At 42.4% G+C, this 27,763-nt stretch overlaps 1 protein-coding gene across 1 annotated transcript; it reads left to right on the top strand.

Annotated features, from left to right (window-relative positions):
• The first annotated feature begins 603 nt into the window (after positions 1–603).
• Positions 604–22,181, top strand: SERPINB5 (serpin family B member 5). Its single transcript, XM_066247255.1, has 7 exons — positions 604–737; positions 7,894–8,068; positions 10,435–10,572; positions 12,889–13,006; positions 14,355–14,497; positions 19,702–19,869; positions 20,798–22,181. Exons 2-7 carry the CDS (start codon positions 7,901–7,903, stop codon positions 21,188–21,190), a joined length of 1,128 nt encoding a protein of 375 aa, XP_066103352.1. The 5' UTR covers positions 604–737; positions 7,894–7,900; the 3' UTR covers positions 21,191–22,181.
• Positions 22,182–27,763: the final 5,582 nt, after the last annotated feature.

The raw sequence follows: 27,763 nt of genomic DNA, 5'->3' as shown, positions 1-27,763 counted from the left end.
CCGGTGTCGAAGCAAAAAGCAGGCTCCACAGAGAGATTTCAGGGCAGAGGTGTGTGAACCAAATCACCACACCATATCGATGACCCCATCAAACAATTTCTCTGATCAATTTGGTATTCCATATGTTGCCTGGTCTAATTTATTTGACACACTCCTTTTTCTCTTCTGTGACTGCCTTTTTATTTACTAGATAGCTACTACCTCTTTGGCATCTGACAGAATGAGCAACTGCAATTCACAGGGAAAGGACAGAGGTTAGGGTCCTCTTTGTGGAACTTTAATTCATATTGGAGAAGTATGAATTATTTCCAATCATCACATATGCCTGCTATTCCATATAATATTTCACCTTCCGGTCCCATGTAGGCGACTAGGGTTGCCCTTATATATGTATTATGTGTGTATGTTTTACACCCAAGGCAGGATTTATGACAGCACCTTCCTGCCCGAGCCTGTCCCGGGCCTTTGGAAGCAGTGCAGGCAACTGCAACTTCAGTCTGAGTGATTTTTTCAGTCCTGGAGAAGCTGCCAAGAGACGTGAGTAAGAGCTGAGTGGCAGAAGTGGGAGGGGCGCAGAGTGTGGGCGGAGTGGGGCGGGGCCTTGCGGGAGTGGCCTCGGGGTCCAGGTGAGCAAGCCTGCGGCTCTGACCCTCAGAGTTGCTTCCGCGTCCAGGTCCTTCTGAGCCTCGCTTTCCTTTGCCTTGTCGTGTTGTTTCCCAGGATAACTGTAACTCCAGGTGAGCCAAAAGCGGGTAGCAGGGCTGGTGATGGTCCCTTCTTAGGGCAATTCTTAAAACAAAAGAGGTGTTTGAGCTGATGCCAGATAGTGAACAAAGTCGACATAATGGGTTATTTTCAAAGAGAGGCTGTGGGCTTCAGTACTGTTGCCCATCACCTCCCACCAGGGAGGCGTCTCCAGCTCTGAATCCCCAACAAGGATGCCGTGTAGGGAGAGAAGTCACTTAGCCATTACAAGGTAAAGAAATGAAGACCTAACTTGGCTGGGAGGTTTTGTGGTTATAGTGGTGGGGCCACAGCAGTGACTGGGGACGGGGGAGAAGGTATTTCTGAGTGCACCTGTAGCCCAATCTTGGAATTAAGAATGATTTTTTCAGCGCTTACTTGAGAAAGGGTGTGGTACTCAAACCCTAGAGAAAGTGGAAACGCATTTGAGTGACTGGCTCACTTTCCCGGTTGGCTTTGGGTGGTTGAGATTCAGACTTCAAAACTGCTCTCTGTATTTTGACATGTTGAAGCGTCTAGTCAGCGTCCACTTCCTTGAAACTGTATTTATCTAGGCAGAAAAAATATTCTCCTCCCTCCCTACCCTCCTGTTTTTTTTCTGGGTTTCAGGATACTTGAAACAAGTTACAGATTTCAAATATGAATTCTTGGGCAACTTTCAAATAGGTTGGCTCACAGTTTCTTTTTTTATAGATGCTACTGTGTTCATGGCTTCATTTAAGTGTATCGTAGGAAAGGTCAATGGACCCACCGGGCTGTTCTGTTGACTCAGATTCAGAGCTGAGACCAGGGAAGTGCTACATCTTGGCCCCTCACTTCCGTAGCCAAGGGGCAGAGGCTCACAGAAGTGACTTGATGTTCTAAGTCACACAGCTTGTAAGTGGCAAGATCAGTAGAATTCAGGCCTTCCAACTCACAGGTCTTGGACGTGTTTCCACGACATCACAGGAATTCTTACCAGCCTTCTCACCCCCTCCGTCACTTAAAAGGTTTTGACTAGAATGAGGTGGGTCTCCAACCTCAGAGTCCGTGCCAAGAGGGGCAAGGACTAGCTGGGTTTCTTGGTGGGTGGAGAGGTAGAAGCTTGCCTGAAGACAGGATTCCGGCAGAAAGTGACTCAGCAGTTTTATGTCTTCGCTTCCTAACGCCTTGAATTCTGCCACTTCAGTCCCTCTGGGTTCTGGGTTGACTTTGAGGGCTGCATCCTCAGCGGTTTTGGTCATTCCAGTGTGGCCAGTCTGGGCCCTCATTGACTGTCAGGCAGCAGTGGAATGGCACAGTGGTCAATGCCTAGCTTCTAAACAAACAGGAGCAGATAGGACATCTCACAATACCGGAGCAAAGCCGAGGCTCTCTTGCCCTTGGAAATTAGGTACTAACTTTATTACTAATAGCTGCATTGTCCTTTCCTGCTAACAGAGACCTTTCTATATGTGTTTACACCTCCTGTCACTTCATTTAGTTCTCCTGATATGCGTTCACAATGCAGAAGCTGCAAGACCTCCGATTTTCTTCATCTGGCCCTGGCTGATTGGTTTGTTTTCCTCTGCAAGTTAGAACACAGACAGCAGAGGCTGTGTTTTCAGGCTATCCGGGATAGTTATTCTAACAAGCAAGGTCTCTCAAGGCCCGACTACACCATAATTCTTAGGAGGTTTTTTTTGTCTGCATTTTTCGTCATCTGTGATAGGAGGCATTATCTCACCCAAGTGGTCTACAGGCAACAAGTTTGAGGAGCATGGGCTTAGTTACATGAAGGACTTTGGATATCTTCATGCAGGGGCCAGTGACCAGCTGTGTCTAGAGAAGCAGGTACGCCAGGTCCTCCTCACATTCCAGTAGTGCATGCCCCTCCGTTCATTAGGGATGGCATGCAGTTTCTTCTGGGCACACATTTTTTGGAATAGCCAACTCCTACTTGTCTTTAGGACTCACCTGTAGTGTGACTTAATTTATATGACATGGTCTCTCAAGAGACCTCACTGAGATTTCTACTATAAAGTGAGCTCTCACTTCTAAGGGTTCCCATGGCAACTCATGCCCCCCTCCCATGAAAATGCCCACGACTCATTACACACATCCTGCCACTAAGCTGACAGCTCCTTAGAGGCAGGACCCATGTTGGGTTCACCTTCGATTTCTTAATACTTAACTCAGTGCCTGACATGCATTCAGCACTCAGTTAATACTTATTAAATGAAAGTACTAAAGCATTAATAATTTGCAACGTATATGGCCTAGAGCAGTGGTACCTAACCCCCAGGCTGCAGACCGATACCAGAATGTGGCCATTTGGTACTGGTCCACAGAGAAAGAATAAATAACTTACATTATTTCTGTTTTATTTATATTTAAGTCTGAACAATGTTTTATTTTTAAATAATGACCAGATTCCCTCTGTTACATCCATCTGACTCACTCTTGATGCTTGTCTCGGTCACGTGATACATTTATCCGTCCCACCCTAAAGGCTGGTCTGTGAAAATATTTTCTGACATTAAACCGGTCTGTGGCCCAAAAAATGTTGGGGACCACTGGCCTAGAGAGGAGAAGGGGTTCTTCAAGGAGGAAAATGAGGGGGGAAATGTTTGTGTTGATTAAAGGAAACATGCGAAGTATCTTGGTACCTCCAAAGGGGTAATTTAGGACATGTGGGAGTTTTGGAACTCTCAAGACTTGCGAAGGAACAAAGGTCAGCTGAGTTACCACGTGTAGTTACGTAGGACGACTGGGGAGGGTGTGGCCGGACATACTGCGCGTGCGCGGCAGGACTGGTTTCTCTGCTCTCGCTCACTGCGTGGGTGGCCTGGGGAATCCCTTCGTCTCTGTCTGCCTCACTTTTCTCATCTGTTGAATGAAGAAGTGGACCCAGATGAGACCCACGCCAAGATCTTGTCCCACTTTAAAGGTTTATGATTTTAGGACACGTTACAAAAAATTTAAAAAGGCAACTTAGTGATACATTCTTGCTCTTCGTTTTTTATTTGTTGCATTTGTATTGCTACTTAAATCTCCATTCCACTTTTTTCTGGTTAAAAAAAAAGTGTCGTTTAAACTTTTAAGGGACAAGTGCCCCCCCCCCCCCAAAACAAACAAACCAACAAAAAATGCTGTGTTTTCTGTTGGAGCTGTGAATGAAATTCTCTTTATTTGTTATAATCATTCAAAAGGTTTCATGAAGACCAAAGAAGTTATCTCTGTAACAAAGGGACAATCAAATGAAAAAAAGATTTTAGCTCTGTAAACAGAAGTCTCTAGACTTGTAAATTTCCACTGTAGGTCTTCCTCATCTCCACTCTTGTACCCTTAGTTTTTATATCATTTGCTCTGTAGAGCAGTCTGTGCAGAAGCCTGGTGCATTCCCCTGTGTGTGCCGCTCATGTTGCTAAAGTCTGTTTGAATGCTCTGACCGCCCGGCCGAACAGTGAGGTGACCACTGGCTGTGGCCTGAGGCATCCCTGGGCCACCTTGGCCTAGGTCAGCTTTACAGTATTTTTAGGTCACTAAAGACCAATCACCAAACATCTGATCAGATTTATTATGCAGTATCTGCCGATGACTTTATTGGTGATTGTTTCTGGAGCAGTTTCCACGTCCAGACCTTTTCTGATTCCTTTGTCAAGCATCCAGCAACATTGCTGGTGCTGGGACCTCAGGTATTAAAGGCTGCATGGCCTTGCTCAACCTGAAGGAGAATGGAATTTTCTGGGAAAGGAGATATATGGTCAGCACATGGATGGGACAGCAGGCATTTAGAACTCAAGCATTGAGGACTCCATGCAAAAGAAAGAACTCTTTGAAAGGAGTGTCTACTACGCATGAGGAATCCTCAGACTTCAGCAGTGAGCTCATTGACATTCTCCAACAGGGACCTGAGTCTAAGCCTTGAATTGCAACAGTGGTAACTATGTTGTGTAATTAATTGTATTGAAAGCCTCCATGAGCTTGTACTTCCTTAGAGCTACTTAGACTAAGTGCATCTCAAAATGGTACAATGAATGAGTGAATAATGCTTTGGTGAAACCAAATGGTAACAGGAACATTTCCTTGACTTTTGATACAGTTTGAGATGTTGACAGTTACACTTCCTCAGCAGACCACTCTGAGGTCTTCAAGGCAGGTTTTCCACACAGAGGAAGTCAAATTTTAAAAGTAAAGTTTGTTACAGATTATGCAGATTTATTTGAATTGCTCTTCTTGGAGAGTAGTAAATACTTCTGGGAAGAACTTGTGTTTATTAAAGCACAATTGGTATGTTTTCATATTATCATTAATGTGCACGGGCTTCAAATGGTTGAAAGTTTGAGAAGTTTGCAGGAATCTGGGTTGAGGCTTCTCTTTAGTAAAACAACAGCAAAAACAAAGCAGCTCATTTAGGCTTCTCGATTTGGTGGAGAAATGGCTCATGTTGAATTTTAGCTGTAGACATACTCGGCATTATCAACATTCAGTTTGTGGCTGGAGAAAGTACTCCCCATATCTTTCGTGAATTTCCTTTTTATTTCCTGGTGGTGCACATACTGGTCAAAACACTGGGCATGCTTCCATTTCTGTCTCACTGTCCTCTGTACACACAGTGCTGGTCCCTGTGACTAGGGGTGTAAAGTCATCCCTCAATCCCTGCTTCCATCCCAAAAGAAAGAATGGGATTGTGGGCCTTCACAAAGTGTGAGATGCCCACCGGGACTTTAGAATACCTTGTTGTAGGTTTGTCATGACATCAGTGACCCGAGTTCACTTAGCTCCGCTTGTTGGGGACATAAAGTGAAGGAGCAAGAAGTCACTGGACATGACCAGTGAGCATGAACTGGTCGACAAAATATTTTTGTTAATGAACTTGCTTTTCCAGATGCCAAGATGTTTTATAATCTTATGAGTCCATCCTATATACAAGCCACCTATCCCGTAAAAGAAAGAGCCCTGAAGAAATATTTGAAGACTAAGTGCCCATTCCTTGATCTTATTTTCATGTCTCCACATTTTGAATTTCTTTTCAAGTATAAGGTGCAAAATTGAGGTCCTACTAGTGCATTTGACTCTTACACCTCGTTGGGTCCTGCATGAGGGAAGTCCTCTGTCCTGGAGGCTTTGACTGATGCCAGGAGACATGTCCTACATGATAACCTGCAATGTCACAACTTTGAAGATGTTTTTGTCCACATCTGTGCACGTGACTGCGCAGCACCTGGACACTTTGGGGGAAAACTGCAGGCTTTCATCTATGCACTAGTCTCTCAGGGGTATTACTATTGATCTGCGTTTCTTAGGAACACGCTGTCCTGAGGTCAGGTGGAGCCCAGAGAGTCCGTGTAGCTCATCTCGACCTTTAGGAAGAGCTTTGCCCTGACTGCTTGACTTTTCCCAGCACCTTCAGACCTGATCAGTAACTACAGGACTAGACAGATAGAACTTCCATCCGAAAAGCAGTTCTCAAACTTTACATCTTAGGACCCCTTTATATACTTCAAATTACTGAGGCTCTGGTTTTCTTTTCCTTTTTATAAATGTTGGTAATATCTATCAGTATTTATCAAATTAGAAATTAAAACTGGAGAACGTTTGAAATATTTATTGACTAATTCATTAACATAATAGTGTTGCCGTTACACATTAACATGGATAACATTTTTTAATGAAAAAATAACTGTTTTCTAAAGCAATACAATGTAGGGAGGAGAGTAGCACTTTTCCCATTTCTACAGATCTCTTTAATATTCAATTTAATAGAAGACACATTGATTTCTGCTGAAAAACTCCACTGCATATTTGTGAGAGATTGAGTGTGAAAAGGCAAATAGTGCACAAGTATTATTATGAAAATAGTTCTGACTCCACGGAGCCCCTGAAAGGGTCGTAGGGACTGCCAGGGGTCAGCGGGTACCACTCACAGGACCTCAGCACGAGAAGAAGAGAGTTCTCGGGCAAGGTGGAGGCCCACCTGCTGCTGCTCCCACTTAACCAGGTTCCCTGTTTTTCGCTGAAGCTGCCCTCTCTTCCCTTTAACTCCACAGTACTCATTATACCACTCACATGGCATTAGGAAGCTTTGCACTTCATTTATTTTCTACATATCTGACCAAAGGGATTGTGAACTCAGAGAAGAAAGGACTCAGTTGATCCTTATAATACTATGTACAGGGGTTTTCAGAATGTATCAACGTTAAAAACAATAACAAGGCCCTGGCCGGTTGGCTCAGCGGTAGAGCGTCGGCCTAGCGTGCGGAGGACCCGGGTTCGATTCCTGGCCAGGGCACACAGGAGAAGCGCCCATTTGCTTCTCCACCCCTCCGCCGCGCTTTCCTCTCTGTCTCTCTCTTCCCCTCCCGCAGCCAAGGCTCCATTGGAGCAAAGATGGCCCGGGCGCTGGGGATGGCTCTGTGGCCTCTGCCCCAGGCGCTAGAGTGGCTCTGGTCGCAACATGGCGACGCCCAGGATGGGCAGATTATCGCCCCCTGGTGGGCAGAGCGTCGCCCCTGGTGGGCGTGCCGGGTGGATCCCGGTCGGGCGCATGCGGGAGTCTGTCTGACTGTCTCTCCCCATTTCCAGCTTCAGAAAAAATGAAAAAAAACAAACAAAAAAAAAACCAATAACAAGTTCTGTATATGAAATACTGCTATGTGCTGGGTGCCCCACCAGAGACATTCCTTACTATGGGACTTCGATGCATCTTTTTGGGTGATCCATTCATATCACTTACTCGTTATGAGACTGAACCGCACAAAACTGCTGTGATTTAACTGTTTTTGATTTACAAAAATGTCAGTTTTGTATGCTTTAACCTAAAGCCTAAAAAAAGCAGTATGGCTAAATAAAGCCGACTGGTTCTAACCAGTGTCGTCAGCTGTTCTGACCACGCGCTAAGGGACAGCTGTGATCTCTGGGCTCCTGCCAGTGGCCACTGTGGTTGAGTGGAAGACTCACTGTCTGAATCGGAAGATTCCATATACAGAAGGCAGCTCTCTTGCTGGACTTGTTCAGACCTCAAGGCATTTGCCCAGAAGTTTCTTTCCCACTAGCTTTTTAAAGACCCCCTAGTGAAAAGTTCCTTCCTCTCTCCTACTCAAAACCATTACTTTCTTCAGTGGGATTCTGACTGGGTCAGCAGAACGCAGGCGAGATGACTTTAAAGGCCCTTGTCCTTTGTTCCAGACCCACAATGGACGCCCTGCAGCTGGCAAACTCGGCTTTTGCAGTTGACCTCTTCAAAGAGCTGTGTGAGAATGAGCCCACCGGCAATGTCCTCTTCTCTCCAGTCTGTCTCTCCACCTCCCTGTCGCTAGCTCAAGTAGGAGCCAAAGGTGACACAGCCAATGAAATTGGCCAGGTAAGCCCCCCACCTTGTTTCTGTTCTGAGTGGGAATGGCGTTGTTAGAACACTTGGGCAGTGCCCGGGGAAGAACGAACACGGCTCTGTGGTCAGAGTCGCTCAGGACTGAGCGCTGTGCCCCTTCTAACACACTCTTAGTCTGTTTGTAAGTGTGAAGGGAAATTTGTTGACCTGTGTACAACCTGTGAGGAAGAACCTGAGGGTCTGCTAGGCGATCACTAGTTCTTCATTAAAGAGTGGCCGTTAGCAAGTCACCAACGTCTTTCTACATGCTCTATAGTAAGACTCCATCAGGATGGTGCTTATGAAATGATCTGCTGCAGCTGCCCCAACCAGAAAGAGTAGGAGTCTCTGTCCTTGTCTTATGCACAGTATTTATCTACAGAATCATGCTTTATTACTATTTTCTGTTGAGGTATAGTGGACATCAACACTATGTTAGTTTCAGGTACACAGCGTAATGATGTGATAGTTGCGTATAACTGCAGAATGATCACCACAGGTCTAGTTCCCATCCATCATCCACTTTTTCTTGGGATGAGAAATTTTAAGCTCTACTCTCTTTTAACTTTCAAATGTACAGTAGAGTAGTATTCACTGTTGTCACCGTGTGCATGTTGCATCCCTTGCCTATTTCACGATAGAAGTTTATACCTTTCACCCCTCCCCCACTTCTCTTACACCCCTCCCCCCACTTCTCTACGCCCCCTCCCCCATTTACTTTTCGATAGTATGTGAAAGCCCTTCTCACTCCATCGCATTATTATTCTCGTGTTGATCATCCTAGATTCAACAGAATCTCTCTTTCTGTGAGCTCATAGCATTCAAAAAGGGAACATCCTCTTGTATCTGTAAATCCCCAGAAAGTATGACCCATGAAGTGTTTTCCGGGTTGTGATAAGTGAAAAATTTACACTTGTAACTGAGTGCACCTGAACAAGAACCTTCATCTGTGGGCGGAGGAGCTGTCTTCTCACCTGTCCTGTCCCCTCCACCCCTTGTTCCCCATTTCCCACCTCCCGCCAGAGGAGGGACAGGAGGGACAACTTCCTGGCAGTGGGTCTGTTCCTCAGTGATAATAATAAGGCTCAAGCACATGCAGTTGTTCCCCCAGCAGTTATTACCTGGGCTTTTAAATTTTCTGGTTCTTTTACCTGTCACCGTGAGGGTTACGTGTGGCCTTAGACCCTGCGATACTAAGGCTGCATGACTCACTGGCGCCTGTGCCCATCTAGCGATGTTGCCTGAGCTGTGGCATCCAGGCACAGTTCTGATGAGTTAGGAGTGAGGAGAGAATCACCTTCCACTGACAGCACGTTCTGAGGCACCACGGGGCAGAGGAGATGCTAAGCGGTTGACCATAACACTAGAAAAGTTCAGAACAAAGGAGAAGGACTTAAGCCTTCCAGAAGATGACATCCATCTTGATATTAAATGGCTTAGAATATTACTGTAAGCCTAATTATTAACATTTTGAATTGATATGATACTCTGGGTGTTTTATATATGATGTCTATAATCCTCATGACAAGTCAGAAAAGTAGGCATTCCCTGCCCAGTTTACAGAGGGAAGAGGGGAACTTTGCAGAGTCGGGCTAGCTTACATTTCTAGAAGACACAGGCTGGGTACCAAAGGCCAGGTTGTCTGACATCAGCTCAGCCAGCACGACCCCCCGCTGGTGGTAAATGCCCATCAAAAATTACACATCAGCCCGTTGGGCACTTGTTAGAGAAACTAACAGGAGTATGCAGACCCTGGCTAGAGACACCTCCCTCCTGGAATCGGTGCCTGCCTAGATGATTGTCTCCTTTGCCATTAATCTCTCTCTTCTTGTGTCTAAATTGGATGGCAGATATAACCCACCTTCTCTCTTTTCCAAGTTTGGAAAGCCTTTGTATGTGCACGACAGACATCATTCTGAAGAAAGGGCAAATTTTCCCCGTAGTTAAATCCAGAGGATTGTCTCTGGGCCGTACTTCTCAATGGGGACAGTTCCCACCCTCCCACCCCCTGGGGACCTTTGGCAGTACTGAGGCTGTATGACTCACTGGTGCAGTATGCCCATGTAGTGACCTAACCTGAGGTGTGGCATCCAGAGACATTTTGGGTTGTCAGAAATGGTACCTATCGGTCAGAGATGCTGCTAAACATCCTGAAACACCCAGGTGCCCAGCACAGCACCCCCACCTCCAGCCACAAAAAAATCCTGCCTGAAATCTCAGCAACACTAAGGTTGAGAAGGCGTGCTTCGTGGGATGACGGAGCAGGGAGATATGGCACCCCCCCAAGGAGGGTGACAGTGACCACTGCAGTGGGGAGACACCAGGCTTCGTGGGTCATGGATTTTTTTTCCTCTTCCCAGGTCTTTCATTTTGAAAATGTCAAAGATGTGCCCTTTGGATTTCAAACAGTAACGTCGGATGTGAACAAACTTAGTTCCTTCTACTCGCTGAAACTAATCAAACGGCTTTATGTAGACAAATCTCTGAATCCTTCCACAGTAAGTGGTTCAATGCCATTAAAAGGTTCAACTCTCTCCCAGGAGTCACATGGTCACGTGGTCAGACTCACAGCCTCCCCCCACCCCAGTAAAACTTACTTCTAGTATGCTCATTGATGACTGAGACTGATTAAAATAAATCAGCCCCAGCAGAGAGGTTGAATATAGTGGGATTCAATCACAGTCACATCTTCCATCTCAAAACACTAAGAAGCTTGTGAGTCTCCCTGTTCCCTCTCAAACACTCGTAAATCCTACCCTTCCTCTTAGCTTCCTCAATCAGAGGAATGGAGAACGGAGTTGCTAGTAATGTGTCTATCTCCAGAGATGTAGGACAGCTCACAATTTACACCAGCGGTTCTCAACCTGTGGGTTGCGACATCGGAGATACATATTTTATTTAAAAATGTATAATAAATATGTATTTTCCGATGGCTTTAGGCGACCCCTGTGTTTTGGTCGTTCGACCCCCGCCGGGGCCGTGACCCATAGGTTGAGAACCGCTGATTTACACTGTTCTTTTTAAACAGCAAGGCCCCTGGCCTGGAACAACATTTTAAATTCTCCACCTCATTGCTTATGCATGCAATGTTCTGATTTTCTCAGAAATCAATGAGAAAAATAATAACTGTATGAATCAACAGTTTTCAACAGTCACCACTTGTTTTTGTTTGTTTTATGAGACTGGCCATGAGGGTGTCTATGCAATTCGTTCTGGGTGTTTGATTGCGGGCATGTCTTGAAGAAATCATACAAATGAGAACTCTGTGGTATCCTTACCTTTGATCCCAGAGGATCACATAACATTTAAAAAAATATGTATTTGAAACACATAGCTAACATCCTAGGCTACAAGGAAGTTTATTCTCTGCATTAGTAATATAGAATGATTCAATTTGTATTTGGATGGTTGGAATTTTAACCTTAAAAGGTAGACTACCAGTTAGATATCTTACCAAAGTTTTATTACTTTCTTCAGTAGCTATTCGTTTTTCTGGTTGAGACATTTTGAGAACATTGGTCACTAGACATCGTTATGAGTTTACTCTTCTTGTTTGAAGACACGTTCACACACTTATTTTTATTACAACAATCTGAAGACACATATACCTATTTTTCTCCCAACAGTCACCCCGGGAATTAAAATAAAATACTGAGATGTGAGTGGGGGTCTGGGTAGAGAAGATATTTCAGAGCTCCTAGGTGGTCCCTAAGGAGGGACTTAATACATTTGTTGCTGGCAGTGAGAATGGTGGAGGCCACTCACTCTGCTGCTGCTCCGATGCTCTTAGGTGGCCCTGCTCTCTCAGCCAAGTGCAACACTTAGTCCCAGGATTGGGTTGCAATGAACAGAATCAAACTGGCCAAGGCCGTAGTTGCTCTGAAGAAATTGAAGAAGCCCTGTGTTAGGATATTTAATCAGCTAGGCTTAGTTTGGTTGAACTTCTATTCCACATTTTGAACTGTTTCAACCAAGCCAGAAGTGGGAAGGCATTTTATTTGAAGGCTGCTTCCATGGCTCCTGTTGGTTGTATAGCACCTGCAAATTTTCTGGTAACAGTACAAACAGGTGTGGTATGAGGACGTTCCACCTGCAGGAGAACTACCTGGGCGTTTGAAGTGCAAGTTCCTGGCCTTAGATCAATCACTTGAATCAAAATCAATCAATGAAATGCAAAAGCTTTGCATTTCCACAAGCATCAGAATTAGAGTCACTGCTATGTCCCATTCCCCATGGCACTGTTTCAAGCTTAATGCTCAGACGAGTCACCCTGGTGTCTTGATAAAATGCACGTTCTGATTCAGTAGGTCTGGGGGCCTCTGAGATTCTGCACTTCCAACAAGGTCCCAGGTGATGTTAGAGCTTTTGGTCCTTGGACCACACTTTGAGTGACAAGAGTCTATAGAGTATTTATTTCAGTGAGAATAAGAGTTTTCTGCTCGTAAATTTTTTATTTCGGTACATTTCTTCTATTGTAAGACACATATACATCCATACACTTAAACGTTTCTGCAATCAGATTATAACTGTTATGTACATTTAGCATGGTGTTTCTTTTTTTACCAAAGTTGATGCCAAATTGATGAATGCATTTAATAATTGATAGTCTTCGAATTGAAGAAACGAAACATTCAATACAAAGAAAATTTATCGATTTCTATGTGAGGTTTCAATTTGCCTAATAGTTCAGATTTTGAAAGTGTATCCACAGTCATAGACATTTAAAATTCCTTTGGTTAGAACCAGGGAACAATGTGATGGTTTGGCTACAGACTGTGAGTACTTTGTGGTTTTGTAAACGGGCTGCTTTGCAGGAGTTCGTCAGCTCTACGAAGAGACCCTACGCCAAGGAAATGGAAACTGTTGACTTCAAAGACAAACTGGGAGAAACGAAAAGTCAGATCAACAACTCAATTAAGGATCTCACGGATGGCAAGTATCTCTACTTATTCTGCTAGAAATCGCTCCCCACCTTCTCATGACTCTTTCTGCTAAGCCAACACGTCGAACACCTGGAGGATTCCCGAGATGTTTTCAGTACAGAAGCTCAATTCCTGCCCATCAACCCATCTCAGCAAACTTGGGTTCCTGAGCCTTTCCTCCATCATCTCACCACTTGGTGGAAATTGCTGGTGTTCCCATTTTAATCTCCTTGCCTTGCTCTCCACTGAGTGGCCCATGCCCTCCTGCAGCCTCAGCAGTGCCCCTTACAACATATGGTTTTGGGCATGTCACAGGCCCAGTTTTTCACTCCAGAAGCGGAGGGCAAGGATGATAACTTGGTGATCCCTGAGGCCACTTTTAGCTCAAGCATTCTACAAATTTATTTAAAAAAAAAAAGGCATAGAGAGTCTTGGGCAATCACATATACATATAGAAGAAAAAACAAAACAAAACAAATTGTACCAGATGGAAACATGTCTTTAGTCCCATGATGCCCCCACCCAGTTGGCCCTCTGATAGCCTCTGGCTGCAGCATCTACACGGTCCTGCCTCTGGCTCAGGACCTCCCTCAGCACTCCTCATCCCTTTTCCTGAATCTTCCCTCCATTAAAATGCTCCTTGAGTCTTCCTTGCTGGAAAGGAATTGGAAGTGAGATGACTTCTGAGTGCTGATCAGCATCCACGCCCCCTTTCCCGGGACCATGTTTACATTTACACAGGGAGGAACCTAATTGTGAAAGGTTTTGCAGGCGTCATTGCAGTCTGGGGAGGGACATGCTTCTGGGGCCAGGGACACGCACTTCCTGTCTGAAAGGCCAGAGCCACCGTGGTGCTATGAGGGCACAGAGATCGTAAGGTTCATGCCATAGCTGCAGAGTGAGGACACAAAGAAAAACATGGCCTTGGAGTCTTCAAGACCTCAGCTTCAAGTCCAGACATAGCCACTCATTAACTGAAGTATTTAGTCACAGAGCCTCAGTTTACTGACCTGTGAAATGGGGCATGTGTTATCTAATGTTTACATGTTTGTTGTCTGGCTTGCAGTCTGGCACAGGCTGAGCATTTCGTAGCTTGTGCTTTTCCTCTTCCTCCCCTCCCATCCCTCCCCTTCCCTCCCCTTCTCTTCTCCCTCCTCCTTAGATGTCTTTGGTGAGCCCAGTTGTGGTGAGGGGAAAGCAGAGAAAGGAGTCCTGGAATGAGGTGGTCCGGCTCTCAGACCTGCCTGGTGCGGTGCTAGCGAGTGTGAACCGCCCAGCGAGTGGACAGGCGTGGGGAGGGCAGTGCGGCTGGGAAGAATAACCCTGTGCCACTGTGGTTTCCTAAAATTGTCTCACAGGCCACTTTGAGAACATTTTATCCAACAACAGCGTAAATGACCAGACCCAAATCCTCGTGGTTAATGCTGCCTACTTTGTCGGAAAGTGGATGAAGAAATTTCCCGAGTCGGAAACCAAAGAATGCCCTTTCCGGGTCAACAAGGTAGGTGGGGCAGTGTGTCAGAGGGTCCTGATTATCGGTCTGAACAATTGTAGCCACAGAAGGAACCTGAGGGGTTCACTCCAATGAGGGAAGTTAAGGCACAGGGCTGGTGTGCCTTCCATCATAAAAAAAAGGACCACCATCCAGAGACTGTTCCCCAGAATGCTCGCTGAGCCTGAGCTGAGTGAGAGCTTACAGAGCATCCAGTCCAGGGGGTAAAGCTACGTCACCTTCTGGAAAGTGGATACAAATATTTGGGACCATTAGCAAGAAAGGCAAAGAGACAAACCAAATCTTAACATTAGAGTCCTTTGAATCATCCTGAAACCTGGGCCGTTGGAGAATCTGGTTCCAGGTTAATAAACTCCCCAGTGACCTGTTTCTCCTCTGTTCATACTGAAGTAGATGATTCTGGCAGGAAAAAGTACAGCCTCCTGGCCTGTCGCTCTGGGAGTCGTTACAGGGCCGAATGAGGAACCCGTTTCGCAGGGAAGTCTCATTAATACTGCTGAGTGAACGAGGAGGCGTACCCTATGTGAACAAGGGACGGAGTGCCCTTCTGTACAGGAATCCAGAGAACTGTGGCTGGGAACTGGACTCCTCTCATCTCTCATGAGAGGGCCTGGGAACCCACAGAAGCCTGTCTGTGATGGTGATGAGATTTGGTCTCATTTGATGAGATCTGACTCGTGCTAAGAACACAGATGGACGAACCCCAAGCCCCAGGTAGCACACTGAGGGTCGTGGACTCACCTTGCAGCTCCCAGGCACTCGTTCTAGTTCTCAGGTTTCTCTCAGCACCTTGAGTGCTGCGCACGGATCGTTTTTGTTTTTGCAAGGCAATGTAACTGCACTTCCTAGTGCTAAACCTCAGGAAGAAAAGACCTCAAAGGTACAGTTTATGCCTGGGTTAGCTGGACAGGTTTTTGGTACTTTTCTTTGTACCCACAGAATTTTCTTTTCTCTGCCACTTCCCTGCCCTTCCCCAAGTTTCACTTTCCATAGTGAACTCTGATTACTTGTTTACTTAGCCAGATTCCTCTTGTGCACACAGGTTTTGGAAAGGCAGGGAGGATGCCTTTTTCATCTCAGTTTCTAGAATTCCTGGCCCAGACCCTGGTACAGTAGTAGGTGCTCAGCAAATGTTTGTTGAATGGATGAGCCATCCCTAAAAGTCAGTTTGAATAAACAGTCTGTAGCAGACAAAACCTGACGGGCCTTTGGGACCACCATGATCCCTCTACAAGATCCACTGGGCAGGTACCCTGCTGAGAGTCCTGCCACCTCCCGGAAATATCCGCACGGCCCAGGGAAGGAGGTGGGCCCTCCCTCCGCTTCCTCTTCCTAACTCACCTCCCAGGAGTTCTCAGTTTTCTCAAAGCCGCCAGCGAGGGGCAGGACTGACCCTGCACACAGGGGCAGGTCTCAGATGGCAGCCATGATATATAACTCTACAGCAGTGGTAGTCAACCTGGTCCCTACTGCCCACTAGTGGGCGGTCCAGCTTTCATGGTGGGCAGTAGCGGAGCAACCAAACAGCGCGACGATTACATACTAATCGACTAACTGTTGACCAGTCAAGATCAGGACAGCGGTCAGACTCTGTTACAGGGCATTTGTATTGGGACCACACCCGACCTCTTTCACGACCACCTGGCCCGCATCCGTGAGTGGCCAGGTACCTGACCCTGGTTCCACACCCACCACCCGATCTGGCAGGCAGTTTATGACTGCTATTGTCGCCCCAAAACTAGCAGTTCGTTGTTTTATTACTCCATAGACAAAGAACTCCATGGTTCGACACTTTTTCTATGACAGAAACTGCTGGACAATGGAGACACCAATTAACTCATATTTTCGTCTCAATTCCTGGATTTTAGGGTAACAGGGTGACATTCTAGGAACCCCCCTTGGACTGCCCAAACTAGCCGATGTCTCGCTACTTTGCCCCGATCGCAAAGAAGTGATGCCATTGGCCAACACCTGCCACATAAAATTTTATAAAATGCACCACTACAGATACTCACTAACTTAGTCTCAACAAACTCTCGCTCAACCATGACACTTGTAACATCGTGACCACGCAACAGACTTCAAGCGCATAAGTTTTGTTCACGTTATGTAAGTGAAGCTAAATCGTTATATAATCAAAACTAAAGTCAGTACGTAGTTAGATTTCTGAGAGCAAGCATGTGCTTACAGCTTCAAACAAAATATTGTGAAATATTGTGAGCTCATGTCTCAAAAAAAAAAAAAATACACACATGGATATTCGCCAGAGTATCTGAAGATGGGTTTCATAGAATCTGTTGCAAATAAACAACATCCAGTGTATTTATTGTGCCATAAAACATTATCCAATGAGTCAATGAAACCAAGTCGATTACGAGAACATCTTTCTACAAAGCATCCAAATAACAAGGACAAGCTTATTGAATATTTTCAGGAAATATATAAAAAATTTCAAAATCGTTCAACTATCGTTGCTTCATTTAAGAAACAACATACAACGGACGAAGAAGGATTAATTGCCACTTATCGCATTTCACAAATAATTGAAAAAAGTGGTAAAAGCTATAATATTGGAAAAACTGTAATAATACCCTCTATAAAAGAATTTATCTCAACAGTAATGCATCAGGATATACCTCAAAATTTAAAAACATTGCCCCTAAGTGATAGCACAATAAAGCGACAAATTGAAGAAATGGCAGTTAATGTTGAAAACAAACTTATTGAATATAAGTATTCTCCAAAACTCTTCATTTTCCATGCAATTGGACGAATCTACCATTGCAGATAATGATGCTTTATTGATGGCATATGTATGCTATTTTGATGAAAAGAATATATTACGAGAAGAAATGCTTTTCGCAATAAATCTCATCACAGATACAGAAGGATTATCTATATTTAATACTGTGAGAACATATTTTACAAAAAGTAATATTCCTTTGAATAATATTGTTGCATGCACTACTGATGGAGCACCATCAATGGTAGGTCACTATCGTGTATTTGTTGCTTATTTGAAGTAAGAAGTGCCAAATGTTTTATGTATTCATTGTGTGGTGCACAGACAACATCTTGTAGGAAAACATCTAAGTACAAGTCTCCATTCATCATTAACTATAATAACTCGAGCTATAAACAAGATCAAATCCAATGCAAAGAATGATAGAATGTTTCGGCAGCTTTGCCAGGACAATAATGAAGATTTTATTGTTACTTTTGCACACAGAAGTTCGGTGGCTGTCAAAGGGTACATCTTTGGCTAGATTTGTAGCATTATATGATAGTGTCACACAATTTTTTGAAAGTAATAATGAGACCAATCTGTGTCAACAGTTAAAAACAGTAAAGAATAATGCCTTTTTACTTGGCAGATATTTTCAAGAGATTTAACGATGTCAATTTGCAGCTTTAAGGAGCTAATAAAACTCTTATAGGTTGCCAAAGCATTGCGCTATTTATTTATATATTTATTTATTATTTTTTTAAAAAAATTTATTTATTTTTTTATTTATTCATTTTTAAAGAGGAGAGAGAGAGGGAGATAGAGAGACAGAGAGAGAGAGAAGGGGGGGAGGAGCTGGAAGCATCAACTCCCATATGTGCCTTGACCAGACAAGCCCAGGGTTTTGAACCGGTGACCTCAGCATTTCCAGGTCAACGCTTTATCCATTGCGCCACACAGGTCAGGCGTGCTATTATTTATTGACAAACTTGAACTACTTCGTCATAATCTATTGAAGAGAAAATTTCATCAGTTTCCTCAATTATCATCTATAAAAGATGATGTAACTCCAGAGGATATTGACAGATTCAGCAGCCACCTCAATGAACTTAAATTGGACATGGAAAAAGGATTTGAAGATATTTTGAAATTGAAGGTATATGACTGGATGAAAAATCCTTTTACCGCAAATATTGAAGAGGCTGATACAATTTGCAAAGAAGAACTGTTAGAAATTAGATATGATGAAGAAAGTAAACATAAATTCGACAGTGGTGGATATGAAAACCTATGGCAAAATAAAAAAATGCCGGTCTTATATCCAAATATGTGGAAAATGGTATTCAGTTTATTGATACCTTTTCCTACCTCTTATCTTGTGGAATCAGGATTTAGTGTAATCATATTATGACAAAAGAAAGAAACCGCTTGAATATTTCTGAAAGGGGAGACCTTCATTTGTTCCTCACAAAAATTGAACTGGATATTCAATATTTAGTTTACCAGCATCAGCCTCAGGGAACCCACTAATAATTCAATTAACTAATGTAATTTCTATGTATGCAAATTATAAATAAATATATTTAACTATAGTAAGTTGTTTTATAAAGATTTATTCTGCCAAACAGTGAAAATTCAACATAAAGTACTTGGTAAGTAATTATTATTATATGCTTTAACTGGCTGAAACTCTGCTTTATAAATTTTATAAAGTAAAGTTACTTCCCTACTTTATAAATCATCATTACTGTGGAACCGGTGGGCGGTTAGAAAATTGTACTACTAACAGAGATACAAAGTGGGCGGTAGGTATAAAAAGGTTGACTACCCCTGCTCTATAGGCTACATTTCTCCCCTATAGGTCCTTGGGTTTCAAACGTGGCTTTGAAGGGTCAGTGCTCTCAGTGAGCGCTTCACCAAAAAAAACAATAAAACATGACTCAAAGCAGCCTGCGGACACACCATCTTTTCGAATGCAGAGGTCATTACTTTTCCTTTGTTTCCTTTGAATGGCATTTGTCAGCCTCTGAACTTCCAAGTGACATCACTGAGCCTTTCCTCATGCCCTGTGGTGTCTCCTTTAAAGGCTAGACTAAACTGATGAAGTTATGTTATTAAAAGTTTAGTATAGTGCCTATTCATACAAAGGTAAATGCACACACATGAATTTACGTACCACTTACCTAAAAATAAAAAGGCCTAATTAGTTAATGCCCCCCTCTTACAAAGAGAGAGGACACCTATTGGAGGTGTTTCATGGAATTAAAACAAGAGCAAATTAATGTCTGTATACATGTATGTCTAGATATGTGTGCATCTACATGTGCAGATATGTGTATATGTATGTGCACATATACAAGCATAAATTACTGTCTTTTATGGAGGAAAATGAAAAAAGTGTATAGGAAATAAAATATATATCTACATATACACTTGAGAGAATTAAAAATTTCTTCTCCTGTTACAGACGGACACCAAGCCAGTGCAGATGATGAATATGGAAGCCACGTTCTGCACGGGCAACATTGACAGCATCAACTGTAAGGTCATAGAGCTCCCCTTTCAAAACAAGCACCTCAGCATGCTCATCCTGCTACCCAAGGACGTGGAGGACGAGTCCACGGGCCTGGAGAAGGTGAGGAGGGAGGTGGCGGGCGTACCCAGGTGCCACCTGCTGAGGCACCTGGAGCAGTGGGGATGGCGCTGGGCGGGGCTGTGCAAGGGGCCGCAGTGCTGCCCCATGTGTCACCTGTTCTGCTGTCTCTGAGGGTCTGTGGTTCTTTCTGGGCCTTCCTTCCTAGTGTTCAAAGCAGTCAACACTAATGGGCACTTACAGTGTGCCCAGAACTGTCCCTCCGTGCACTGTCTCATGTAACTCTCCCCAGAAGCCTAGGACTTAGAAACGGTTCAAGGGCTCATTCTTAAAAGAATTTACCTTAGCTTTAATTTGAGTTATTAAATTTGATGTCATATTAATACTAGAGTATTTTGGGTTTCCTAGTAGAGAAATCACAATAAAGCATTCAGGAAATATTATGTAAGAAAAACCTCCTAATTTTATATTTATCTCGCTAGTATTTATGCAACACCCTAACCCATGCATTTGTTTCTATAAAGCTACTCTGTAGCTTAACAGAGCTGCACTTAACAGAGAGCTCCATCTTTTCTTCTTCTGCAGCCATGACTCGGTTGGAGCAAGTTGACCTGGGGCACTGAGGATGGCTCCATGGCCCCCTGAGGAGCTAAGAAGAGCTCAGTTGCTAAGCAACAGAGCAATGGCCTCAGATGGGCAGAGCATTGCCCCTTAGTGGGGTTGCCGGGTGGATCCCGGTTGAGGTGCATGCGGGACTCTGTCTCTCTGCCTCCCTTCCTCTCACTGAACAATAAATAAATAAATAAAAATCTACTCCTGTATGTGCTCTGACTGGGGCTCAAACCCGCAACCTCTGTGCTTTGGGACAACTCACCGACCATCTGAGCTATCTGACTATTTTTCATCAAGCAGAATCTTTTACAGTTGAAAATAAAAATAATAATAATTTCCTCTCCTTTTTGCCCTTCAGGTTGAAAAACAACTCAACTCAGAGACCCTCTTGCAGTGGACCAATCCCAGCACTATGGCCAATGCCAAAGTCAAACTCTCCATTCCAAAATTCAAGGTGGAAAAGATGATTGAGCCCAAGGCTAGTCTGGAAGCCCTTGGGCTGAAAAACACCTTCAATGGGAATACAGCTGACTTCTCGGGGATGTCAGAGACCAAGGGAGTGGCGCTCTCGACTGTCATTCACAGGGTGCGGTTAGAGATAACCGAGGACGGTGGGGATTCCATCGAGGTCCCGGGCTCGCGGATCCTGCAACACAAAGATGAATTCAATGCCGACCACCCCTTTGTCTACATCATCAGGCACAACAAAACTCGCAACATCATTTTCTTTGGCAGGTTCTGTTCTCCTTAAGTGGCAGAGCCTAGCCTGAGTCCCACCTGGCTTTTCTGTAAACTGCATCCAGAGAATCCCTTTCTGAATATGATAAATTGTTAATGTTGCTGGTTGAGGAAGGCCTTGGTACTTGTCCCTCACACTAATATGCCCTTTCCCCCCATCTTTTCTTTCAGGCCCTTTTCCTGTCCATCAAACACCATACTTTGAACGAAAAGGAAATATGTATCCATTATTTATCACACTGTCTAGGGTGATGGGCAGGAATATAGTCTTTCACAAGGAAAATTCCTGTGAGGAGGAGCTGTAGGATTTTATTCCCAGAGCTTTGCCTTCTTTCCCTGGGATAACAGAATATTCCAGATGTCCTCACTTACTTGAAAGACTAAAAGAATTGTGGTTCACGGAATTGCCAACCTTTCCTGGCTCCGGTGATACTTGGCCACAAGTTCAGGCTACTGTAGGTTCCTAGCTCCTTGTACTAAACCCTGTGGGACAAAGGTTTGCTTCATACTCTGTTTTTGGGGGGCTTTTGGAAAGATGATCTGTTGCATGAACTGTATGTTACGGTGGTCCACTGAAAGAGTCTGAAATAACACCCTGTCCAAGTTGATACCTTGATATTTCCGCTGTGAAATGTAAACTATTCACACACAATGGATCAGGTCTGTAAGGTGCCCATATGTGTCAGGCTTTGCTGACGAGTGCATATGCCATTAGCTTGCAAACAAGCTGTTTTCAGAACTTTTTGAGATTTTTGGAATGCTGGGTAAGGAATTGCAGACCTATTGTAGTTGGTACGCAGCCCGTCAAGGGGAAGCTCAGATCTCATAAAAAAATTCACTTTTGCTTTTGATAGAAGGATCACCTGGTCAGTTGGTTGGGGACAGACCGCTGGCTTGGACTTCTAACTGACTCAACATGGTTTTGGATGTTTGACAACCAGGGCCTTAAAAAAGCACAAGGACTCTCATGGTAGAGAGAATAAAAGAATTTTATGAGTGTCGAAGGAACTTGTCTCTTTGTCTCTAATGTGACACTGGGGAAGGCAACGGGACTTACACCTTTAGAAAATATAAAACTTTTGAAGTGTTCATGCTGCTTTGATGCATATTTTTTTCCCAAGCCTTTGGGTTTAGTTATCATAGAGAGTAACTGGCATTCATAGTACTTTTTATTTTTTATTTTATTTTATTTTTTTATAATTTTATTTTTTTAATGGGGTGACATCAATAAATCAGGATACATATATTCAAAGATAACAAGTCCAGGTTATCTTGTCGTTCAATTATGTTGCATACCCATCACCCAAAGTCAGATTGTCCTCCGTCACCCTCTATCTTGTTCTCTCTGTGCCCCTCCCCCTCCCCCTTTCCCTCCCCCATTCCCCCCTCCCCCCCGTAACCACCACACTCTTATCAATGTCTCTTAGTTTCACTATTATGTCCCACCTACGTATGGAATAATACAGTTCCTGTTTTTTTCTGATTTACTTATTTCGCTTCGTATCATGTTATCAAGATCCCACCATTTTGCTGTAAATGTTCCGATGTCATCATTTCTTATGGCTGAGTAGTATTCCATAGTGTATATGTGCCACATCTTCTTTATCCAGTCATCTATTGATGGGCTTTTTGGTTGTTTCCATGTCCTGGCCACTGTGAACAATGCTGCAATAAACATGGGGCTGCATGTGTCTTTACGTATCAATGTTTCTGAGTTTTGGGGATATATGCCCAGTAGAGGAATTGCTGGGTCATAAGGTAGTTCTATTTTCAGTTTTTTGAGGAACCACCATACTTTCTTCCATAATGGTTGTACTACTTTACATTCCCACCAACAGTGGATGAGGGTTCCTTTTTCTCCACAGCCTCTCCAACATTTGCTATTACCTGACTTGCTAATAACAGCTAATCGAACAGGTGTGAGGTGGTATCTCATTGCAGTTTTGATTTGCATTTCTCTAATAGCTAAAGAAGATGAGCATCTTTTCATATATCTGTTGGCCATTTGTATTTCTTCCTGGGAGAAGTGTCTATTCATATCCTCTTCCCATTTTTTTATTGGATTGTTTGTTTGTTTGTTGTTGAGTTTTATGAGTTCTTTGTATATTTTGGATATTAAGCCCTTATCTGAGCTGTTGTTTGAAAATATCATTTCCCATTTAGTTGGCTTTCTGTTTATTTTGTTATCAGTTTCTCTTGCTGAGCCAAAACTTCTTAGTCTGATGTAGTCCCATTCATTAATTTTTGCCTTCACTTCTCTTGCCATTGGAGTCAAATTCATAAAATGCTCTTTAAAACCCAGGTCCATGAGTTGAGTACCTATGCCTTCTTCTATGTACTTAATTGTTTCAGGTCTTATGTTTAGATCTTTGATCCATTTTGAGTTAATTTTTGTACAGGGGGAGAGACTGTAGTCCAGTTTCATTCTTTTGCATGTGGCTTTCCAGTTTTCCCAGCACCATTTATTGAAGAGGCTTTCTTTTCTCCATTGTGTGTTGTTGGCCCCTTTATCAAAAATTATTTGACTATATATATGTGGTTTTATTTCTGGACTTTCTATTCTGTTCCATTGGTCTGAGTGTCTATTTTTCTGCCAATACCATGCTGTTTTGATTGTCGTGGCCCTATAATAGAGTTTGAAGTCAGGTATTGTTATGCCCCCAGCTTCATTCTTTTTCTTTAGGATTGCTTTGGCTATTCGGGGTTTTTTATAGTTCCATATAAATCTGATGATTTTTTGCTCTATTTCTTTAAAAAATGTCATTGGAAGTTTGATGGGAATTGCATTAAATTTGTATATTGCTTTGGGTAATATAGCCATCTTGATTATATTTATTCTTCCTAGCCAAGAACAAGGTATATTCTTCCATCTCATTATATCTTTTTCAATTTCCCTTAACAATGGTTTATAGTTTTCATTATATAAGTCCTTTACATTCTTTGTTATGTTTATTCCTAAGTATTTTATTTTTTTTGTTGCAATCGTGAAGGGGATTATTCTTTTGAGTTCCTTCTCAGTTGTTTCATTGTTGGCATATAGAAAGGCTATTGACTTCTGTATGTTAATTTTGTATCCTGCGACCTTACTGTATTGGCTTATTGTTTCTAGTAGTCTTTTTGTGGATTCTTGGGGTTTTCGATGTATAGGATCATATCATCTGCAAAAAGTGATACCTTTACTTCTTCTTTTCCGATATGGATGCCTTTTATTTCTTTGTCTTGTCTGATTGCTGTGGCGAGAACCTCTAGTACCACATTAAATAAGAGTGGAGAGAGTGGACAACCCTGTCTTGTTCCTGATTTAAGGGGGAAAGCCTTCAGTTTAGTGCCATTTAATATGATGTTAGCTGATGGTTTATCATATACGGCCTTTATCATGTTGAGATATTTTCCTTCTATACCCATTTTGTTGAGAGTCTTAAACATAAAATTGTGTTGTATTTTATCGAAAGCCTTTTCTGCATCTATTGATAAGATCATGTGGTTTTTGTTCTTTGTTTTGTTGATATGGTGTATTACATTAACCGTTTTACGTATGTTGAACCATCCTTGAGATTCTGGGATGAATCCCACTTGATCATGATGTATTATTTTTTTAATATGTTGTTGTATTCGATTTGCTAGTATTTTGTTTAGTATTTTAGCATCTGTATTCATTAGAGATATTGGTCTGTAGTTTTCTTTTTTTGTGCCATCCTTGCCTGGTTTTGGTATGAGGGTTATGTTGGCCTCATAAAATGTGTTTGGAAGTATTGCTTCTTCTTCAATTTTTTGGAAGACTTTGAGTAGAATAGGAACCAAGTCTTCTTTGAATGTTTGATAAAATTCGCTGGTATAGCCGTCAGGGCCTGGACTTTTATTTTTGGGGAGGTTTTTAATGGTTTTTTCTATTTCTTCTCTACTGATAGGTCTGTTTAGGCTTTCTGCTTCTTCTTGACTCAGTCTAGGAAGGTTGTATTGTTCTAGGAATTTATCCATTTCTTCTAGGTTGTTGAATTTAGTGGCATAAAGTTTTTCATAGTATTCTACAATAATTCTTTGTATATCTACGGTGTCCGTGGTGATTTCTCCTCTTTCATTTTGGATTTTGTTTATATGAGTTCTTTCTCTTTTTTCCTTGGTAAGTCTTGCCAAGGGTTTGTCAATTTTGTTGATCTTTTCAAAGAACCAGCTCCTTGTTCTATTAATTTTTTCTATAGTTTTTCTGTTCTCTAATTCATTTATTTCTGCTCTGATTTTTATTATCTCCTTTCTTCGGCTGGTTTTGGGTTGTCTTTGTTCTTCTTTTTCTAGTTCCTTAAGGTGAGAAGTTAAGTGGTTCACTTGGGCTCTCTCTTGTTTGTTCATATATGCCTGAAGTGATATGAACTTCCCTCTTATCACTGCTTTTGCTGCATCCCATAGATTCTGATATGTCGTATTGTCATTTTCATTAGTCTGTATATATCTTTTGATCTCTGCACTTATTTCTTCTTTGACCCATTCATTTTTTAAAAGTATGTTGTTTAGTTTCCACATTTTTGTGGGATTTTTTTCCTCTTTTTTGCAGTTGAATTCTAGTTTCAAGGCTTTATGATCAGAAAATATGCTTGGTACAACTTCAATTTTTCTGAATTTGCTGATGTTGTTTTTGTGGCCCAACATATGGTCAATTCTTGAGAATGATCCATGTACACTGGAGAAAAATGTATACTCAGTCACTTTGGGATGAAATGTCCTGTAGATGTCTATCATATCCAGGTGCTCTAGTGTTTTGTTTAAGGCCACTATGTCTTTGTTGATTCTCTGTTTGGATGACCGATCTAGAGCCGTCAGCGGTGTATTGAGGTCTCCAAGTATGATTGTATTTTTGTCAGTTTTTGTTTTAAGATCAATAAGTAGCTGTCTTATATATTTTGGTGCTCCTTGGTTTGGTGCATATATATTAAGAATTGTTATGTCTTCTTGATTCAGTGTCCCCTTAGCCATTATGAAATGGCCATTTTTGTCTCTGAGTACTTTTCCTGTCTTGTAGTCAGCATTATCCGATATGAGTATTGCTACACCTGCTTTTTTTTGGATGTTATTTGCTTGGAGTATTGTTTTCCAGCCTTTCACTTTGAATTTGTTTTTATCCTTGTTACTTAGATGAGTTTCCTGTAGGCAGCATACAGTTGGATTTTCTTTTTTAATCCATTCTGCTACTCTGTGCCTTTCTATTGGTGAGTTTAATCCGTTTACATTTAGTGTAATTATTGATACTTGTGAGTTCCCTATTGCCATTTTATATCTTGCTTTCTGTTAGTTTTGTGTCTTGTTTGATCCTTCTCTTTCGTTTTTCTATCTTTTGTTTTTATTTGGTTGTATTCCATACATCTTTCCTCTGTTGCTATCTTTTTTATCTCATGTGCTTCTGTGGTGGTTTTTTCAATGGTGGTTACCTTTGAGTAATGAAAAGGGTCCCTACCCTGTTCATTGTAGCACACTATTTTGTGAGTACTTTTGCACTCCATCGTCCTTTGCTACTGTTAATCTCCATCTTCTCCCCCTCTTTCTTTTTGTTGTTGTCACAGTTTAAATTTGGTTTTATTGTGTTCTTCTTGGAGCTTTTACTTGTGGCTCTGTTTTTTTTTTGTTCTTTGTATCTGATTGGAGAACCCCCTTTAGTAATTCCTGGAATGGGGGTTTTCTGATGATAAATTCCCTCATCTTTTCTGTATCTGTGAATGTTTTTATTTCTCCTTCGTATTTGAAGGATAGCTTTGATGGGTATAGTATTCGTGGCTGAAAGTTTCTCTCTCTTTCAGGACTTTAAATATTGGGGTCCACTCTCTTCTAGCTTGTAGAGTTTCTGCTGAGAAATCTGATGATAATCTAATGGGCCTTCCTTTATATGTTGTATTCTTCTTTTCCCTGGCTGCCTTGAGAATTTTTTCTTTGCTGTTTGTTTGTGTCAATTTCATTATGATATGCCTTGGAGTAGGTTTGTTGGGGTTAAGAAAACTCGGTGTTCTGTTTGCTTCTTGAACTTGAGGCTTTAGTTCTTTCCACAGGCTTGGGAAGTTCTCATCTATTATTTGTTTGAGTATGTTCTCCATTCCATTTTCTCTCTCTTCTCCCTCTGATATACCTATTATTCTTATGTTATTCTTTTTGATGGAGTCAGATAATTCTTGTAGGGCTATCTCATTTTTTTAAATTTTTGAGTCTCTTTCTTCTTCTCTCTGTTGTGCCTCAAGTTGCTTGTCTTCTATTTCACTAATCCTCTCTTCTATCTGACCTGTTCTATTAGCTAAGCTTGTTATTTCATTTTTCAGCTCGTGAATTGAGTTTTTCATCTCTGTTTGATTTGTTTTTATAGTTTCAATTTCCTTGGACATATATTCTTTGTGTTCATTGAGTTGTTTTCTGAGCTCCCTAAATTGCCTTTCTGTGTTTTCTTGTATATCTCGGAGGATTTTTAGGATTTCTATCTTGAATTCTCTGTCATTTAGCTCCAAGGTTTCCAATATATTAAATTTTTTCTCCATAGATTTTTCCTCATCTAGCTGTGTTACCTCTCTTTCTTTTGTATCCATGATATTCAATTTTCTCTTCCTTAATGGCT

Source organism: Saccopteryx bilineata, chromosome 11, assembly GCF_036850765.1.
Source record: "Saccopteryx bilineata isolate mSacBil1 chromosome 11, mSacBil1_pri_phased_curated, whole genome shotgun sequence".
NCBI lineage: Eukaryota > Metazoa > Chordata > Mammalia > Chiroptera > Emballonuridae > Saccopteryx > Saccopteryx bilineata.
Note: the sequence above shows the minus strand (reverse complement) of the source record. Positions and strands in the feature narration are given on the sequence as shown.